The sequence below is a fragment of the Molossus molossus genome, unplaced genomic scaffold (genome assembly GCF_014108415.1).
Source record: "Molossus molossus isolate mMolMol1 unplaced genomic scaffold, mMolMol1.p scaffold_m16_p_23, whole genome shotgun sequence".
NCBI lineage: Eukaryota > Metazoa > Chordata > Mammalia > Chiroptera > Molossidae > Molossus > Molossus molossus.
In genome coordinates, this window is record NW_023425359.1 from 5806603 (window position 1) to 5827166 (window position 20564).

At 49.5% G+C, this 20564-nt stretch overlaps 1 protein-coding gene across 1 annotated transcript in view; it reads left to right on the forward strand.

Moving 5' to 3' along the window:
* The window catches only part of SIPA1L2 (signal induced proliferation associated 1 like 2), a 198707-nt gene that overhangs the window by 96939 nt on the left and 81204 nt on the right, over positions 1-20564 (forward strand). The window contains 3 exon segments of the mRNA XM_036277621.1: positions 613-2333; positions 16307-16440; positions 18364-18552. Coding sequence (XP_036133514.1) covers positions 860-2333; positions 16307-16440; positions 18364-18552 — 1797 coding nt within the window. The 5' untranslated portion in view covers positions 613-859.

Below are 20564 nucleotides of genomic sequence, written 5' to 3' on the forward strand. Positions count from 1 at the left end.
GAAGAGCGTTCTGAAAACTCATTTGTTAATGCCTGGTATTGACCATTTTGCTGATAGATATTTTTGAGTTTAACTATTTTAAAAGAAACTATGGTAATACCCAAGCAATTACCCATGGGTAATACCCATGCCCACTGCATTACTCGTAGGTAGCTGATTGAAATGTTGCTTGAGTACCTGGTTTAAGCCAGGCCACATTCGTAGATAACGTGATGCAGAGGTGTGAGACATGGGTCCTGATTAGTGGAGCTTGAAGCCAGTCGTGGAGGGGGCTGCTGGGTAAACCAGAAATTCAGAGTATAAGGCAACGGCCCTGGTGGGTGTAGACAGGCTGTGGACACGGAGGAGGCACTCTGCCCAGAGACGGGCTGAGGCTGGCCGGGGTGCTGGACGAGGTGTTGGAGAGGGTCCTGCTGGACTGTGTGTTGAGAATCCATCCGGCCAAGTAGACAACGAGGAGCAGAAGGAGAGCAATGCAGAGACGCGGAACTTCACGGTGTCTGGGGGTAGAGGTGGGCAGCAGGCGGAGGAGGACAGGTAAGAAACCATATGTAGAATATGTTGAATTTGAGCTATAATAATTCTTAATGCTGTTTTCTCTTTTTGATTCAGGTGAAAAAAGTATTAATGGCCAGATGCCTTAAGGACAAGGGCGGAGGTGTACAAAGATATTACAGCTGAGACACATACTCTGGAGCGACCATACTCTGAAGATGTTGTTTGCTTTTGGTTAACAAGAGAAAATGCAACTATAGAGGAAGGCTTTTATCTCTGCTTTAATACCGTGTTGTAAATAACAATGTAACTGGATTTACATCCGTCTTTCTGCTGAGACGGGGAACCCTTGACTGAGGGAGACATGAGTGACTCAAGGCCGTCACAGGAAGAGAAGCACAAGCTCGGCAGGGCCTCCTCCAAGTTCAAGGACACTCCCAGAGTCATGCAGTCTGATGATTATTTTGCTCGGAAATTTAAAGCCATTAACGGCAGCATGGGACCCGCCACTTCTTTAAATGCCTCAAATTCGGAGAGTGGTGCTCCAGCCAATGGTACCCCAGCTATGCCCAAGATGGGTGTGAGAGCCAGGGTGTCTGAGTGGCCTCCTAAAAAGGACTGCTCCAAGGAGCTGGCCTGCAAGGTGCTGTGGGGAAACCAGTCTCAGACCAGTTATGACAGTGTCACCTCCATCATGCACAATGGGCAGAATGACCAGAGCGACGGTCAGCCCAAGGAGCAGCTTGATCTCGACTTTGTGGAGGCAAAGTACACAATTGGAGACATCTTTGTTCACTCTCCTCAAAGAGGACTTCACCCCATAAGACAGAGAAGCAATAGTGATGTCACCATCAGTGACATCGATGCTGAAGACGTCTTAGACCAAAATGCCGTGAACCCCAACACCGGAGCCGCGCTTCACCGGGAGTACGGGAGCACGTCTTCCATCGACCGGCAGGGCCTGTCTGGTGAGAACTTCTTTGCGATGCTCAGAGGATACCGAGTAGACAGTTATGACCACAAAGTGATGGCCCCTTTTGGGTTCCCGGAGTTTTTCTCCTGCGACCCTGCCGTCTCCCCCAGCCTTCACGCCGCAGCACAGATTTCTCGGGGAGAATTTGTCCGCATCTCAGGATTAGATTACATGGACAGCGCCCTCCTCATGGGCAGAGACAGGGACAAGCCTTTCAAACGGAGGCTAAAGTCGGAGTCAGTGGAAACGTCTCTTTTCCGAAAGCTGCGAACTGTTAAAAGTGAACATGAGACTTTCAAGTTCACGTCTGATCTGGAGGACGGTCGTCTCGAGCGGGGCATTCGCCCTTGGAATTGTCAGCGGTGTTTTGCACATTATGATGTCCAGAGCATTTTGTTTAATATCAATGAAGCCATGGCCACGAGGGCTAACGTGGGGAAAAGGAAGAACATGACCACCGGGGCCTCTGCAGCATCCCAGACTCAGGCGCCAGGGGGCCAGGCAGGCAGCTGTGAGTCCCCCCTGGGCAGCAAGGAGGACCTCAACTCAAAGGAGAACCTGGATGCTGATGAGGGGGATGGGAAAAGTAATGACCTCGTCCTAAGTTGCCCTTACTTTAGAAATGAGACAGGAGGGGAAGGGGACAGGAGGATTGCCCTGTCTAGGGCCAACTCGGCATCTTTCAGCTCCGGGGAAAGTTGCTCCTTTGAATCCTCTCTCAGCTCTCACTGCACCAATGCGGGCGTGTCTGTCTTGGAAGTGCCCCGAGAGAACCAGCCGATTCACAGGGAGAAAGTGAAGCGCTACATCATAGAGCACATTGACCTTGGGGCCTACTATTACCGCAAGTTCTTCTATGGGAAAGGTAAGGAGGGCCCTGCCTGCCTGCGTGTGTACCCGGGGAGAATTCTCCAGGGCCAGTTGTAAGTGCTGCTTGGTGACGCAGCACCTTCCCCGTAGTGCCCAAGGCCACTGTCCCCGGGGCTGGTTCTCCATTGCTCCAGACTAATCCCTTCCTAAGAAATCCTGTTTCCTGCCTTGGCTGATTGTGATCCCCAGTGTGGAAATGCCTTCTTTCTTTCTCTTGGTCAGTTTGTGAGCATCACAAGTGTCAGATTTGATGGAGATCGACTCTTATTAGGACGTCTTCCCTGATTAACTCTGTCCTCTGATTCCTCTGAGTGATCTCTTACACTGTTTACAATGGATGATTCTGTGGTGTTTTCCTCTAGTCTTTCCTGTGTTTTCCTCTAGTCTTTCCTGTATTTTCCTTAGTCTTTCCTGTGCATTTCCTCTAGTCTTTCCTGTGCATTTCCTCTAGTCTTTCCAGTGCATTTCCTCTGGTTGTTTCTGTGTTTTCCTCTAGTCTTTCCTGTATTTTCCTTAGTCTTTCCTGTGCATTTCCTCTAGTCTTTCCTGTGCATTTCCTCTAGTCTTTCCTGTGCATTTCCTCTAGTCTTTCCTGTGCATTTCCTCTAGTCTTTCCTGTGCATTTCCTCTGGTTGTTTCTGTTTTCCTCTAGTCTTTCCTGTATTTTCCTTAGTCTTTCCTGTGCATTTCCTCTAGTCTTTCCTGTGCATTTCCTCTAGTCTTTCCAGTGCATTTCCTCTGGTTGTTTCTGTGTTTTCCTCTAGTCTTTCCTGTATTTTTCTTAGTCTTTCCTGTGCATTTCCTCTAGTCTTTCCTGTGCATTTCCTCTAGTCTTTCCTGTGCATTTCCTCTAGTCTTTCCTGTGCATTTCCTCTGGTTGTTTCTGTGTTTTCCTCTAGTCTTTCCTGTATTTTCCTTAGTCTTTCCTGTGCATTTCCTCTAGTCTTTTCTGTGCATTTCCTCTAGTCTTTCCGGTGCATTTCCCCCCACTTTGTCTCATCATTTCAGTTGTATGTCTTCACAGCAGCTCCTGCCTTGTTGTATTAGAAGTTAAGTAAATCTTTGTTGAAATAATGTATAATTAGCATGATAGATAAATTCAGTTTTCTTCTAGTTCTGCAGATGGGCTTAAAGGGTAGGATAAAATAAGTCTTTGATGGTGAGATTTGATAAATTCTTTAATCATTGGTAAGATAAATTATGTTTAGTTTTATTTATATCTGTAGGCTTGAAGGATGCATTCCTTAGAAGTCATGTAGTGAAATTCTCAAATTGTAGTTCGAACCCTTTAAATAAGTGGCCTCAGTTATCCCGGGGACAGGAGAATCCGCTGTGTTTGAGAGACCCACAGAGAACCAGGCCCCACACGGGCAGGAGCACACGGGAAATGAGAGCACCCAGGCTCACGGCCGTGGCCTTCTGGGCTGCAGCTCCCCTCTTCCCTTCCTTACAGGACAGCATACTGTCCACGACTGTGTTTTTCTGTTCCCAGGTTCACCTGTCCCCCTTCCCAGGTGTCACCCTTAGAGCACCTATGGCGGCCAAAGTGATCCCAGCCTGTCTGTCTCTCCTCCTGCTACGCCTTCTTGAGGAAACTTCTGTCTCTAGTGTGGACAGTTGTGAGCTGGTGGCACCTTTGAATGTCTTTAGTCTTGGTTTCCACCTTCAGTGTATAGTCTTTGACTCCAGTTGTTTCTTTGGTGGGGGTGGGTAGGGGTGTAACTCCGACCTCAGGAGGTCACTCCATCCACCTTGGTCCTTGGAACTTTTTTCATGCTTTTTCCTATGGACTACAGACTCAGAAGCATTTTCTTTCCAGATAAATGCAATAATTAAATTAATAGTTTCTCCCCATTTTTGCATCAGTCCAGATTTCACCAGCCGCTCAGAATCAGAGCGATATGCAATCGTATGAATCCATGGGATGATGGTGACTCAGGTGGGTGATGCAGCTGAGGGGCCTGGTACGGGCATCGTGACTTCACGTCGTTTTTCCTATTCTCATACTGATGACAGAATGGGACTGAAGTGATGTCAACAGGTCTCCGTGCCCAGCTGTGTGGCCCCTGCGCCCCACCTCCCTCCTGGCTTCTGGTGTGCATCAGTATTATCGTTTTGAGCTACAGCCTTCCAGCCAGTGAGTTCAAGAACCTTGGACCTTTTCCGTCTGTGCTGGGCAGTGACTCATGGCCCACGTGACTGTTCCTCCAGGGGCGGCACATTAAACACAGCTCAAGCGTGGTCTCCAGGTGGAAGTGAGTTACTTTAGGAAAAGGAGATCATGGAGAGAAATAGGCCTCCTAACTAAGGGTTTTTATTGATGAAGCCATGGCGGTCAATGCCAGCAATAAAACAGTCTCTTAGAATTATTATGCCCTGAAATCCGCAGGCAGTGAGTCATTCTGGCTGGCTGAGTTTTCTAAATAGTTTATGATTGACCTTTTAAAATATCAGAACATAAAAATTATATATGTACATGCATATTTATGCAAATGCCTAGCGCCAACATCTCGTTTGTGCTCTGTTGCATATCTTAGTGCGTCATGTATACAATGAAGTGCACATGGGATGAAAAAGTGGTGTTCACGGCACCCAGGGTCCCCACCTTTGATCCATTAACGTCCTTAGGGCCTGTCTCATGAAATGATTTTAGTTTGCTAGTTTCTATTAGTTCTCTTCCTAGTAGTTTTAGGGAGTTGTCTGAATGGTTTATTTACTCCATTTTTGCTAATTTTCTACTTAGGATTTTCCAGGACATTAGAAATGACACCATCAAATGTGTGAGATGTGAATGTGAAATAACACACGAGCTCCAGAGAAGAACCTCAGATAGACGCCCTGTGGGTGAATGGGGGTGCAGACTGTGGGTAACAGCTCAGGGGCACCGGCTCACTCCGTGGGTCTGTGATTTAGTCAGGCAGCTGCATTCTGGGCTTTTTTGCAAAGCCTGCAAAACAAGGGTATGTGGCAGTGATCCCTGAGGTCACAGTGTCATCAGTGTTCTACGAATTTGTGTGGGGGAGGGTGCCGTGGTGCCAGCTACTGGGACCTGAGGCCAGAATGGTGTGGCCAGCAGGAGACAGAAGAAGCTGGACCCCAGCCCTGCCCCTCTGCTCTCCCTGCAGCATGTGTCTCTTCCCTGTGGGCCTGTGACGTCAAAATGAAATGGGCTCCAATAGCATCTGCCACCATGTCTGTTGGTCTCTATGCAGAGCCTTCAGGAACTGAAGGCAGGGTCAGCAGCCTAGATCCCCGAGGTCAGGTGGCTGAAGCCTGTGGTGTGGGCATGGGAACAGTGTCCACTCACACCCTGCTGGCAAGCACTTTATTTGCAAACACAGAACAAGTTGCAGGAGCATCTTTGACTTTAAAACAGAGACCCTGGGCAGACTGGCACAGGTAGGGTGTTTGTGCAGGAAGCTTTTTCTGTCCCTTTTTCTCTTTTCCCTTTACTCAGTTTTTCTCTTTGGAAGGAGAGGCATTCAGGGACTCTTGATACTTCCAGAATGCCTTTTGTTTTGTGTGAAACTTCATTTCACGAGAACTGAATGGCTTGCACTCGCTGGGAAAGGTCTCAAGTACAGAGCCGTAATAACGTGGTTCCCTCTTTACGGGGTCATTAACATGAAACAGCTGCTCTTCCTGTCGAGGTGTGTTCCTATGACACATAGTCACTGAATGGCTTCTAAACACTTCCCAAGGCTGTGTGCGGGGGCGTGCTCGCCGTGGAAACCGAGGAGTGGCGTCACTCGTCCAGGCGGCCCGTTGGCAGCCTTCGGTGAAGCGGCTCTAGCAGGAGCGGGCACCTTGGCGAGCGCGGCGGGTGTGCTGGCGCTGCTCACTCGGCTGGCCGTGCCCATGGAGGAAACGGGCGCTGCTCACCACACTGCTGTTTCCCTGGTTGATCTCAGGTCCGGCGTCCCCCTGTTCTCTGAGCCCTCCATTTGGGAGACAGGTGTGCAGCGAGCCTGACCTAGCGGGGGTTCTGGGTACGTGCCTTCCACACCTGCCGTGTCTCTGTGGCGCAGCAGCTGGCCTTGCCTTCCGGGCCTCCTCAGCACTCAGAGCTGCTGGCCAGCGCTAGGCTGTCCCCTACGGCTGGAGCCAGACCTGCCTGGGACAGTGAGAGATGCTGTGGGTCCGAGGGGTGACGGCATCTTGGACTCATCAGGAAACCGCGCACCTCCAGTTACTCAGCAGTTCTGCAACTTCCGTGCCTTCGCTCAGGTCACACAGACAGGACTAGCTCTAGGAGGCAAAGTCAGTAATTTTGGGTTAAGAAAAGTCAAACCAGAGGGAAGGATGCAGCTGGGCCTCTCGGGTGACCTGGGTGAAGTGAACAGTGGCCCAGTCATCGGAGCCGTGGAGCGTGGCTTTATGAGAGCCACTCTGCTGGTATAAGAACACGTGTCTCCCTGGATGGGGGCAAAAATAGTAACACTGACAATATGTACCGTTTTTGTTTAGGGTTTTTAGTGGCAGTTAAGTATTATATGATCGTTATAGAGAAAGAAGGCAGAGAAGCTAAATAAATAAATAAATAAATAAATAAATAAATAAATAAATAAAATCCCCCGGCCCGAGAACAGTCTGAACAGTTTCAGTTATCCTTGCAGGCTTTTTCTGATGCAGACAGGTGTACGTAAACGGACCCTCTGTTGCTCTGGCTCTGAACCTGTCTGTGCAAGATCATCCTCCAAGTCCCTGTCGAGCTGCATTGGCCATTTAGAGCCGTAATGTCAGTGAACACGGTGCGCCTGGGTGTACAAGGAGGTGCCAGGCCCTCGCCAGCCACTGTCAGGCAGGGAGGTCATGGCTGTGTTTACTGTTTCAGAGAAAAACCTGTGGACTTGATAGAAGCACAGTGATGAGGGACTTAAATTTCTTACCCTCTCAGATCAGATGCAGGATACCCGAAAAATGACTCATGTCAAAAGTATTAGTGAACATTCATTTCAACAAACAAATCTTTACTTGAAAAGCAAATTATTGTAAAATTTTTTAATTAAATGTGAAAAATTATAAAAATTTAAGTCACAGCCTCCCCTTCTCCACTAGAATGTGGCAGTGCGCAGTGACTCCCCCCAAGGACGGAGTCCAGGAAGGGGCGAGCGCCTCCAGACGGGTCTGGCAAGCGCCGCCCCACCCAGTGGAGTGGGTCGGCATCGGCAGTCAGAGTCACGGGGGTCGTCTGTACCCTGATATGATGGAAATGGCGTTTCTGTGGTCTTCCTTGCCAAACCCATAACCTCAGTCTGATTAGGGAAGAACCTTAGACAAATCCCAGCTGAAGGGCATTCTCCAAAATCCCTGATCAGTCCTCAAAACTGCCACAGTCATCAGAAACGGGAAGTCTGAGAAGCTGGCCCACTGTAGCCTAAAGAGACGAGACGACTGCGGGTCATGTGCTGCCCTGTGTCCTGCACAGAAGGGGCAGGAGGGAAAAGCTACGCACTGCGAGGGACGTGGGCTTCAGTTACTGACGATGTGTCAGAATCAGTTCAGTAACTGCGCACGCGTGCCCGAGTGATGTAAGATGTTAACAACTAGGAAACTGGGTGAAGGATATAGAGGACTTCACTATTTTTGCAGCTTTTCTAGAAATAATTTTGTAATCTAAGTTAGAAATTTCATGATGTGTTTAAAATGAGAATTTTTAAGAAAAAATAATTTATACACAGTTCTTAAAAGTCAGAGCTCGTTTTATGTTACTTTATCAAACTATCATTGGATTCCTGTGAGCAGCCGACGCCACTGATTCAGAGTAAACTGGAAGAAATGTCGGTTCCACACAGTCCTGCAAGTTCTGCCCTGCCCTGAGCATTTCGTCTCTTACCCGAGGAGCAAGGACATTGCCAGCTCTAGGATTCACTGTGTCTCTCTCCATGGAAAAGCACAGACACCCCGCGGAATTGCCCTGGAGCCGCAGGTGAAGACCGGTGGCCGAGAGACGCCTGTGATGTCTGCGTGTCTGGCTCCCGGATGTCCTGAACTCTGAAGAAGTTCGTAATGCCTGACTCATTTTATCTCGGGCGTTTCCAATAACCAGCCCAAGAAAAGAAATAGGAATCTTTTAGAATCCTTTGTAGAGGAGCTGAATTGGCTTTGCAGGGCAGCTTTGGGCGTGCGCATGGAAAGATGGCCTTGGTTAACCGTTCTCTCCCCTCGGCCTGCTGCCGTAGGGCCCTGTCCCCTCTGTTTCTTCCAAAAAGATATGCCAGCATGAGAACTTGTATCTCTCCTTCCCGTCTTGTGTTCACACGATTTCAGGGATGCGGGCATTGGAATGCTTTTGGGGAAAGACTGGAACTTTCCAGAAAAGAATCTTCAGCTGTTTCTGAGTGGACTGAGTCTCCCACAAAAATCATATCCACGCCACGATGTAGGGTGTAAGACGGGCCTTTCCAAGGTCAATTTCTGCCCTGAGATGCCAGCCAGAGGGCACAGGAATCCCCGCCTGCCCCCTCAGGCCCGGCGCTGTTATTTGTATCTCCCGAAAACGAGGTCCTCTGTAGGGACCCCAGCACCCCCGGGACTTCTTTCTAGAGGCTTATTTTGGTCAAAATCTTCAAGTTTACATTTTTTTTTTTAAAGTACTATCTTACTCAGTTTTATATAAACTCACCCTTTTTCCAGGGATAATCGTTGTCATTAGTATTTTAATTGAAGAATAACATTTGCATATACGTCTGCTAGATGAACAAGTACCAAGAAAGGATTCTTCCCAATTTTGTGCACCAGCCCTCTCGCCCTTCTTGATACTGCTGACTGTTTGTGGCTGGGGACTGTCTTGCTGCCAGGCAGGAGTGTCTCTCTTTCCCATTGCATCTGGAGGCCTGTGACTGGCGGACGAGGCAGCTCGCTCCAGGCAACGCGCAGAGCCCGTTCCGAAGTCAGGCTCCTGGGTTCATAACCGGCTCCATTTGGGGCAAGTCCTAGGACTCTGCCTCAGTTACTCATCTACAAAATGGGATTGGAATAGAAACATCTCCTGTAAGGGACCCAGAACAGTGAGTGCCAGTCACAGACATGCACCCTCTGGTCCCCCAGGCGGTTCTTAAATAAGTGTGGGAGACTTTTCTCTCTAAAGAAGTTATTGTCCATGCCACTGGTCCAGCATCGAGAGGGTAGTACTTTGTTGTGATGGTTAAAAGATGAAAAGGGACAAAGGTAGAGCAAACCGTATGGCAGAGTGGGCCCTGGGGAAAGGAGTCTGATGAAGGGTGCCCCCGTGGCAAACATGTTCACTTAAGTTTCACTAATGGGACAGCTGGGGCGGGGTGTGCCTTACATATCCAGTGAACCCCACTCCCAAGTGATGCATGGCTGCATTGCTTTGGATTTCATGCCTGGTGGCTTCTTTTTGTTTTTTCTTCTGGTTTTATACAGCCACTGAAGAAAATTAATAGGGCGCTGGACACTATTAAATTCATAAGGGTGAACTGAGTACCTCCTAACAATAGCACTATTCTGAGATGCAAATTCCTCCCTGAGCGGAAATAATGGACTCCGTCCTCACCCCTCCGCCTGACCAGTCTCACCCCCACAAACAGAGCTCCCATTGATGTCCAGGGCTCCTGGCAGGGAGAACCTGCCCTGCTGCATGTGATGTGCAGCCCGGGTTAGGGCTTGTTCTCTGTGGCCAGCGGTGGGAAGCCCTCGGGCCAGCTCTCTGGCCGTCACCGTAATGGGAAGGTCGCAGTTCCTGCCACTGCAGCGTTTCAGGGACGTGTACAGGACTGTGCGCTCTGCAGTTTCCCGAGGAGGAGGAATCCCCACTGATACTTCGGTGCGGTTTGCTGCGGCAGTTAGCTGAGAAATCCTCCTTGCACTTGTAGAGTAAGCTGCAAGTCACGGTCTTTGGCACATAAGGTTTCAGGGCGCCTAGAAACAGCAGAACCTGCCTCCCTTGTGTTTGTGAGACCCCACACCTATTTCAGTTTGTCCCACCAAGACTAAAGAAATGAAATGCAAGCTGGACAGCTACCCCTTAGTAATGCCACCCCCAGGTTTCCTGCACTGAACCCCGTCTTGCTCTTCTACTATTCTCTTCCTCTGTCCCATTCCTGTGGCCAACAACACTGAAAATTAGGGATTATTCAAGGAAGCCTTTCATCGTTGCCTTACTTCTCCAGTCTTTCACTTTTTATTCAAGGTTTTCTTACTACAATATCTTTCAAGATACAGTGCTTGTATCCAGGACAGACTTGTCTCATCTGTAAGTTGTGTCCACTTTACTGTTCACCAGATTTTTTTTACTATTTACAGATTTTTATCATTTAAACCTTTTCTTGAGTCTCCTCACCCTTGAGTCCCTTTCCATGAGAGTTCCCAAGGCAGGTGCGCAGGTGTATGTCCTGACCCATCCCGCCGGACTGTCACTTCAGCAAGTCAGGTCGCCTCCCGGCTCCTGTAATACTAGTAGCACCCCGATGGGTAGGGAGGACAGCGAGTTCATTTATATAAGGTATGTTTAACATTCCTAGTTTCTCTGTAATGCCTCAGGTTTTTTAAGCTTTGCTAATGCTTTGCTTAAAGTTGGCCAAAGGGGTCTTCACATAACAAAAATGCATCATTCTCCCCATCATGTGAATTCAGTAATTTAATTATTTTTTCTTTATTGATTTTAGAGAGAGAGGAAGTGAGAGGGGGAGAGAGAGAGAAACATTGATGAGAGAGAACGTCGATTGGTTGCCTCCTACATGCCTCCCACTGGGGATCGGGCCTACAACCTGGGCATGTGCCCTGACCAGGAATCGAACCAGCGACCTCTTGGTACATGGGTCGACGCTCAGCCACTGAGCCACACCAGCCGGACCTAATTCAGCAATTTGATCCTAGAACCATCAGCAGGGAGTTTGAGGTCTTGAGGTTGACTCCTAATGTCATTATCTGCAAAAGTAGGTCCTATCATTTAGTCATTCATTCATTTTTTCACTCATTGTTCCCTTGTTTACATTTTCTTTAGTGCTCCTGGAGAGAGCTGTGAGGAGGAGGTGGTGTCAGACGCAGACACTGGTGTTGGGAGGGAAAGGCGGAAGGAGACACATCTTAGACAGGAATTTAGACAGCAGCACCTGCAGCCACAAGGGGAACCCGGGCATGCGGTGAGTTGACAATGAAATGGTCAACTCACCATCACAGCAACATAGAACTTGAAACTGCATTTTATGGAAAACTGGCCAGGAAGCTCCTGCGGTGCATGTTAACCAAGCAGAGACCTCGAGCGCAGATCCACAGTTGCAGACTTGTCAATGGGCTGTGCGCCCATGGCGCTGACACCTGGGAGCAGTCACGGGCGGCAGAGTGGTGGGTGCATCTCCTTACATACCTGAGCCAGCAGGCCCTGGAGAGGTGGGATCCTCGCTTGTTCCGTTCCTTAGTGATGAACCTAACAAACTCTTTCCCACCTATTCCAGAGTCTGGAAACAGCCTTTGGACCAAGATCCCATGGAGCCGTTTTCCTCTTCCCAGTTAGAGTGGGGTTTTCTTTGCTGAACAGCCAAGTGCAGCACAGCGATGCCCTCAGTCTCATTTTCTACCCTACAGTCTTGTTAACCAACTTTTTATCTTGCCCTGTTGAACTTACATGTTATGAGGATTGTCATTCAGCTTTTCCACAGCCTTTCCACAGCTTCCATTCTGCCCAGGAAGAGTTTTATATGGTTCACCCTTAAAGCAATTTTGTGGAAATTGTGTTCTTGGGATAAGGACAGGCTGGGGCGGTGAGGGGCTCATGTCCTCTGCCCACTGACGGGCAGCTGTCTGATGCAGACGGAAAGACTGAGCTATCTGGAAGGGGACCTGGTGTGTCACTTGATAGAGTTCACTGGGCTCCCTGCTGGAGGGTCGGGGCACACCCTGTTCTGACTCTGAAAGCTAGAGGCATGTTGCCTTAGGCAGCAGAAGTTGTGGTTCCTTAGAAACACATCCAGGTGACCTGCTGTTCTCCTTGGTGAGACCGAAAGCGTGGAAGGGCCCCTAAGAAAACCTACCTGGAACCAAATCTAAGGAAAGGAGTGAGTGGTCCCTGCACAGAGCTACCAGCATCACCAAGAGCAACTAACACCTGAATTAAATGGGGGCGTGTTGCGGTTCTGGGCTGGAGCACGCATGTGCAGAAGAGTCCAGAGAATTGTTCTGTGGGGACAGGATGAAGAGTGAGGAAGGACCGCAGGGCTGCTGTTTTCTAAGCCGACAAGCAGAGTTTGGCACTTTAAAGCTATGAACTTACAGTTCTATGTTAAAATGGGGTAGAGGGGCTGTGTGACATTTGCTGGGACTGCTCCATGACATTTTCCGGATTCTTGATTGGATACTGGATAATTTCAGTACTTGCATGGTGCCTCGTGCTTATTTCTGTCACAGGACTTAGAATGTGTAACTGTTGTCTGTTTCCTGTACCATCAGCCGCGCTGGACTAAAATGTCTGAAGCAGTCATGACGTCTTGTTTGATCCCAGGTGTGATCCCTTTCTGGCGTGGAGCTGAGACACATCCTGTGCGCAGTATTTGATGAATGTAGTGGGTGCGGTAGGCTGATTGCTGGCCCTAGGATCTAAATCCTACCTCCTGGAGCCTGGGTGTGTCACCTTATCAAGCAAAAGCAATTTTGCAGATGTGCTTCAAGTTAAGGATCTTGAGAAGGGAGACTATGCAAGGTTATCTTGGCTGGCGGGGCCTAAATGCAAACGTAGTGACTAGGTAAGAGGTAGGGAGAGGGAGATCTGATGTAGAAGAATGAAGTGTGTCCCTGAAGGAAGATCCAGGGTTTGACTTTGAAGACAGGGAGGGGCCACGAGCCAAGGAATTGAAGGAACGCAGCTCTGGAAGCTTCAGGAGGCAGGGAACCAGAGCCTGCCCTTGAGCCTGGGGAAGCGCAGCCGAACCAGGGCCTTCACTGCGGCCCGTGGACACTGGCTTTGGACTTCAGCCTCCAGAGCTGTTAGACAATAAATGGGCCTTGTTTTAAGTTCCAAGTTTGTGGTAATCTGTTCTAGCAGCCGTAGGAAACTAAGAGCATATGTGACTTCTAATAGGATTTATGTTCTCAGTTTTGTAAATATTTCAGGAAAGCACATGGTGCCTGTTGCAGGGCAATGCCTGCTACATTTCTGGGCCCCAAGACCTTGCACCCCGTCTTGTCCACTTTCCAGCATGAAACGGGCTGCCTCCTTGTTCTTATTTATATATTCCTGGCTGAGGTTAGATAGCAGCATTACTTTTGACATTAGCAAGAGAGCCTACTTTAGCTCAGTAATTCAAGAATTTATTAAGCACCTGCCATGTACAAGGCACTAGACCCTAGGCCGTGGGGTATGAAAGTGGAAGGACTTCACTCCCAGGGGGCTGGGGCGCATGTTTCAGTGAGGTTCAATGAGTGATAACATTTCCATGGAAATGATCATTTAAGTTGAGTGTTAAGTAAGACGTAAGAATGTCAAGTGAAGCAAAGGGAAGTTGTGTCGGGTGGGGGGCCAAGCGAGTTCGGAGATTTACGGGGAGACGAGAGCAGCACAACACGTTGAGTTTTACTTGTCAGGTACTAGAATTAATGATTTGATTCACTATTCTCATCAAAAGGGGTTTTATTCACTCTTATTCCTCCAAATGATTTGAAGCTCTCTTGGTTTATGCTACGGGGTTTATCAGATGCCCGAGCATCCTTGCACCTAATTCTTGAGCTGGGTCTGGGAAGGCAGCTTGGCCTGCTGGCTGGCCGGCTGTGCATTTTCTGAGTGTGTTCCTTAATGCGCCTGCCTTCTGATAGTAATTCGGAGGTAACACAGGAAGTTCTTGTCGGGACAGTGGGTAACTACAGCTAGGAAATGCCAAACGGATTAAGTTTGGGGTCTAGAGATACAGTTCCCCAGGTCTAGGATAGCCTTCATGGTTCTGATAGTCACTAATGCCAACTTAGAGAAGTAATGAAATGATAGTGTACCTGGCAGCCTGCAGTAGACAGTTGGCTTTTAGTCTGTTTTCACAGAATATTTTTAACCATTCGTTATAGCCGCAGATCACTGCTTCTGGGTCGGATGTCCTCAGTCCCAGGACTCTGCGTGCGTTTGACTGACGGGAGCTGACTTTGCGCACTTGGCCTGGCTGCTGTGTGCATGTCTCCCCAGGAGCGAGTTGCAGGTCACACTCAGCTTCCCGTTTCGGCTGTAAGGGACTGACTTGCTGCTTCAGCCTGATGGCCCTGAGGGGGATGGCAGTTTGCACCTCGCTTGTGGCACTTTGGTGGCTGGAAGTGCTGTCAGCCACCTGCCGTCCAGGACCAGTGTCCATGAGTGGCTTGGGGTCAGGTTTGCCCTCAGGATGTGGGTGTTCTTTCCCTGTGGAACTCGCCCTGTTTTCTGTCTCCTGAGTGACATTTCTTATTCCTTCAGAAATGATTGTGGCCAACAATGTTCACATAACCCAAAGCTTTTGGGACGCCTGTGGTTTTCCTCAAGCTCACCAGTGTTTGATATATTATGTTTCTTTTTAACTAAAAACTGTAAGTCAGGAAAGATTGGCCAAAGCCAATTAGATGACATTCAAAAGAGGTGTGGTTTTGCATATACGGTGAAAAAAAGTCCATGTGATGAGTGCACCTTGGAGAACTGACCTGGCATCAGGTCACTGAGAAGTAGAGGAGCCCTGGCGGGGAGGCTCAGTTGGTTGGAGCGTCATCCCCTGAACCAAAGGATTGAGGTTCGATTTCTGGACAAAGCACATGCCCAGGTTGTGGGTTTGACCCTACCCTCCAATCCAGGCACATATGAGGGGCAACCAATCAATGTTTCTCTCTTACATCAATGTTTTTCTCTCTCTCCTTCTCCTTTCCTCTCTCTCTAAAATCAATAAAGTGTCATTTCTTTAAAAAATAAATGAATATCACCTGGAGGTTTGCTTCCTACTTGCTCCGGGGGGTGGTGGGCATCAGCTGCATGGATACACGTTTGTGTAATTGCACCCTCTGTTTTGTGTGGGTCGGACCACATCTGAGTGGTTACGTTTGTGTCCTTTGAGAAGACAACACTTAAAGTTTGGTTGAGTGAAGTGTTTTCACTTTTTTTTAGCAAAGCTTGTGCTCAAGAAAGTTCATCCCACCGTCCGGAGGGGTTGCTCACAAAGCAGTGAGCTTCCCATTATTGCCAGAGTTCAGACTCGAACGTCATCTTCCAGAGTGGGGGCTCTTTCTGCACTGGGTCCCCACTCTGGAAACAGCGCCTGGCATAGAACTGTTGCACATATGAGTAAGAAACTAACGACCATGTCTTAGGGAGAAGGTCCTCTGGGAGTCCTGTGCTGGACGGACAGGAGGGCCTCACCGGTCCGTTCCTGCAGTGAGATTCTGGGAATTCAGGTCCATATATACCAGTGATTTTCTGTGAAAGAAATGATTAGCTGACAAGATAGTAAACCAAGGTATAGCATTTGTAGACATAACTTGACCTCCACAACTTAATGACCTTTTGTATTTTCTCTCTGTTGCTAAAATTTTACTTTTGACCATTAGGTGCTTTCGTGATGTCGTAATGTAAGAGTGATATGCCACCCACTTGTTGCCAAGATTGATCTGGATCGTCCAAGTGGCTAGTCACCTCTGGTGCCCTCACCCAGTCACAAGAGGTGACTTCCCAGCTGGAGGGAGAGTGTAGCAATGGTTCTTCATTAGCCAGGTCCCTCTTTTGACAGTTTCTGAGATGGCAACACACCGTCTCCCATCATGCTCTTCACATAATCCCAAAAGCTTTGAGGCTTGGAGGGCTCCTGCCTCTCATGAAAAGTGGAATGAGAGGAAGAAGTACTAGAAAACGACATGTCAGAGTACATGGGATTTGGAATCAAAGGTGTGATTAAACACATTTGGGGGTATCGTGTACCCAGAGCCCTGTGGTTTCTTCAGAGCAGATGCACAAGCTGAGAGATGCCCCCTGCTCTGTCTCTTTCTCTGACGCTCTGCTCTGTTCCACTGCAGAGCACCAGAACTACTTTGGGATAGATGAGAACCTTGGCCCTGTGGCTGTCAGCATCCGGAGGGAGAAGGTGGAGGACGCCAAGGAGAAAGAAGGGTCGCAGTTCAACTACCGGGTGGCTTTCAGGACCAGCGAGGTAATGGCTGCCCCGTGGTCCCTGTCCCAGCCTGAGCCTGGGATGTTACACTTTAGGTTGTTTCGGAGAAGTATTGCATCTTTTAAATCTTAAGTATTAACATTTCAGATCCTTGGAAGGGCTACACCTTTTTATTCTAAATAAAAGTTTGAAAGCCTGTCAGGGAAGTTTAGTGGCCATGATTTCACTGCCACCTGGCGTGATAGAAAGGGTTAAGTGATAAGAATGCCATGTTTTCGTCTGAGACAGAGGACGAACTTGAACTCTATAATTTCTGTCTGAATTTGAACATGCGCTTGAGATCTATGGCCCGCGGAGGATGGTGGCCGCCTCATGTTTCTGCCAGTACAGCAGCTCTGTCTGCCCACTGCTTTCCTCCAGGACCCAGGCTGGTCTCCTGCTGGTCTTGCTTGGAGTGAGACGTGAGATTGTTACACCAACAGCATGACAGGTTTAGCCACTTGGGCCGAGCTGTTGATTTATATAAAAAATTAGATCTGGCCTGAACTTTGGGTTTTATTGCCTTGACCCTTTTAAATTAGAGGGGTATATATTTGGGCAGCATTCCAAAATGTTCTAGTTGCAGAGCAGACAGAGCCTTCTGCTCGTCACCTGCAGTCCACGAGCCTGTCCCCACCGAGCTTGCCGCTGGCGTCCTGGTCTCAGGGCCTCTGGAGATCTGGGCGCTGTGCCGATGAGTGCGAGAGAAAGCCCCTCTCTGAAGTCACGTCTTGTAAATTACAGACCCATGCTGTCCAGTTCCGTAGCCACTGGCCACATGCGGCTATTGATATTTAAAGTATTTATTACAAATGTAGTTCGTCAGCCATACCAGCCACAGATCAAGTGTTCCGTGGCCACATGTGGCTGTGGTCCCCGTAGGAACCCGTGAGACAGGGAGTGGCCAGCGCTGCAGGAAGACCTGTGGGAGTGTGGCACAGGGCAGGTGCGCAGGCCCAGAGGCGCAGATAGAACAGGCTCCTGATTCGCAGGCAGGAGCCCCTCCCCGCGTCAGAGCCGCAGTTAGAGCAGGCTCCTGATTCGCAGGCCAGAAGCCCCTCCCTGCGTCAGAGGCCCAGTTAGACCAGGCTCCTGATTCGAAGGCAGGAGCCCCTCCCCAGCGTTGGAGGCGGGGTTAGACCAGGCTCCTGATTCGCAGGCAGGAGCCACTCCCCTGCGTTGGAGGCGGGGTTAGACCAGGCTCCTGATTCGCAGGCAGGAGCCCCTCCCCGGCGTTGGAGGCGAGGTTAGACCAGGCTCCTCATTCGCAGGCAGGAGCCCCTCCCCGGCGTTGGAGGCGGGGTTAGAACAGGCTCCTGATTCGCAGGCCAGGAGTCCCTCCCCGCATCAGAGATGCTGCTAGACCAGGCTCCTGATTTGCAGGCCAGAAGCCCGTCCCTGCGTCGGAGGCGCAGTTAGAACAGGCTCCTGATTCGCAGGCCTGGGCTTTGCCTCTCCCTCATGTCGGAGCTGAGACAGGTGTCACAACAGTGTTCCCTGTCTTCATGATGTATTTGAAGACATATCACAAATCACGAGGCAGACTTCGGTGACAGTCTTCACAGCATGAGTCACCTGCCGGGGTGTCACTGGGTATCCCCAGTCAGCTCCAGGAATTGTCAGCACAGTAAGTCAGAAAAGGAGAAGAAAGGAGTGGAAGCAAAGATGTAGAGAAATGGGGAAAGGAAAGAGAAGAGCGACAGCTAGGAGGAAAGGGATGACGGCGAGGCCCAGCCTCACAGGGTCCAGTGTCCGCTCCGTGTCCTTCCGGGTGGGTTCCCAGGGTTGGAGGGAAGTCTGAGTTCCCACAGCAGCGCCCTGCTGCCTTCTCGTTCCTCAGGCATCATTCGGATTATGCAGCCCCCGCCTGGCTGCCACTCTTTTAGTAAATATTAACTGAAGTCTCATGTTTTGCCCCTACAGCTTACAACACTGAGAGGGGCAATTTTAGAGGACGCTGTCCCCTCCACCGCTAGACACGGCACGGCGCGAGGACTGCCCCTCAAAGAAGTGCTGGAGTATGTGGTGCCAGAGCTGAGCATCCAGTGTCTGCGCCAGGCTGCCAGCTCGCCCAAGGTCTCGGAGCAGCTGCTGAAGCTTGACGAGCAGGGGGTGTGTATCGTGTGAGACTGGGTGTGTGTGTCTGTTTCTGAATGCTTTGGAGTTTCCCATCCATCTTTCTTTTAAGGTCATTTATTTTTAGTGCCTTGAAGCAGGGAAAATCTCTCCAGTTTTCCCCAACCATGCCTTTTTCTGTGGTCAGACGCATGCTGCCTTTATAGCGTGACACGCCTGCTGAGCTGTGCCTGTGTGACTTCTACCAGGGCTTGGTGTGTCCAGCCAGCAAGAGCACGTCTGACTCGTGACTCTTGGGGGTCTGGTATTTTTTCCAGGGTTTTAAAAACTCACGCTGGCCGTTTTCCTGAGCTAACATTTGGCCATGTCTGTGATGGCGGTGTCAGGCTCAGAAGGAAGTGCATGGTGTGCAATAGGGAGATTGAAGCTGACTGACCGAGACCCCACCCCTCGCCCCCAGGGCACAGGGACAGTACGGCCAACTGCACAGGGACCTTTGTAAGCAGAATGTGGCCCTGGCTGCTGGAGAAGTGTGAGTGCAGCAGGCTCTGGGAAGAAGAAATGGCATCTTGCAGGCAGATCTCCTGCAGGAGGTGGTGCTGTCACTGGGCAGGTAGCCGTGGGCAGAAGTCCAACAGGGACCAGGAGTAGTCGGCTGTCTTAGGAAGTGTGACTTGTTTCTTTACAAGAACTGGGCACACGTAGGGAGGTTGGGAGTTTTAAAAACAAAACAAAACAAAGTATGTTGAGGCTGGAGCTTGCGAGCCCTTGAACGCTGGGCCAGGGCGTGTGTGCTTGCTGAGCAGGCAGTAGGGAGCCGTCAAAGGTTTTCCAGGAGGACGCGACACGAACAGAGATGTTTTAGGGAGACTGTTCTGGTAGCAGGGAAGGGGACCGCTGGTGAAAACAGATTGATGGCCAAGAGCTCAGTTATGTGACTGTTGACATTGTCAGGAGAGAATTAATGGTGGAAGGATTGGGATGGTGACCCAGAAGATGGAAGAAGGTCCTTTAAGTTTCATATGCAAGGTAACTTGTAGGGGAAACTGAGAGGTAGGAGCTCAAGTATATGCAGTATATTTTAAATGAGTAGATTTGTTTTTGAATACATGTTTTAAAATATGATGACAAGTGGTGATGTGTATTTTCAGAATTTCCCAAGGAAAATTATCTTGAATGTTTTTGAGGGAATATGAGGTACCTTTTGGTTGACACAGAAATGCTCACTATAGACTATTTGATACTCACGTGGCAGAAATTGTAAAAGCGATGAACTTGCAGTTGGTCTAGTGAGCTACCACTGCATATTAGGCAAAGGAAGCAGGCTCTGTAGCACTCAGAATAAATAATGCTGAGATCTTTCTGTCTCAAGAATAAAGACTGACATTTAAAAAAATCTGAACCAAACCAGAACCCTAGCTGAGAGCAGCTGACTATGGTACACAGAATAGTTTCACCGTGATTGTTGCTGGTCAAGTGTGCAGAAGGTAGGAAAGGCCCAGGAAACAGCTGAGGGAACACATCCTCGTGGAGGAAGGGTGAGCTGGTTAGACATTCAGAGTGCAAGCAGGTCGATGAGAAGGGGCATGCATTTCCTGTCGCAGGAGAGCCTCCAGAGCCTGCCACCCCCGAGGCAGTTCTCTGTCCCTTTATGTTTCCAGTGCGTGCTGGTTCGTCCTTTAAGACATGTCTGTACTTGCCCAGAGCAGGTGCCTGCAGATGGGTGCTTGGTCCCCTCAGGCTGCATGGAAAAGTCCACAGATGGTCCATTTCCCCAAGCCTGGATCCTGAGGTCCTCATGGCCCGAGAGACATCACCACAGCCACAAGTGACTGTCTCCTCCCCAAATGAAGCAGGTGTTTGGGACGTCTGTGTAGCGGGATAGGACTGGAAGCATGCCAGGCCCAGAGACATCACCACAGCCACCAGTGACTGACTGTCTCCTGCCCAAGTGAAGCAGGTGTTTGGGATGTCTGTGTAGCGGGATAGGACTGGAAGCATGCCAGGCCCAGAGACATCACCACAGCCACCAGTGACTGACTGTCTCC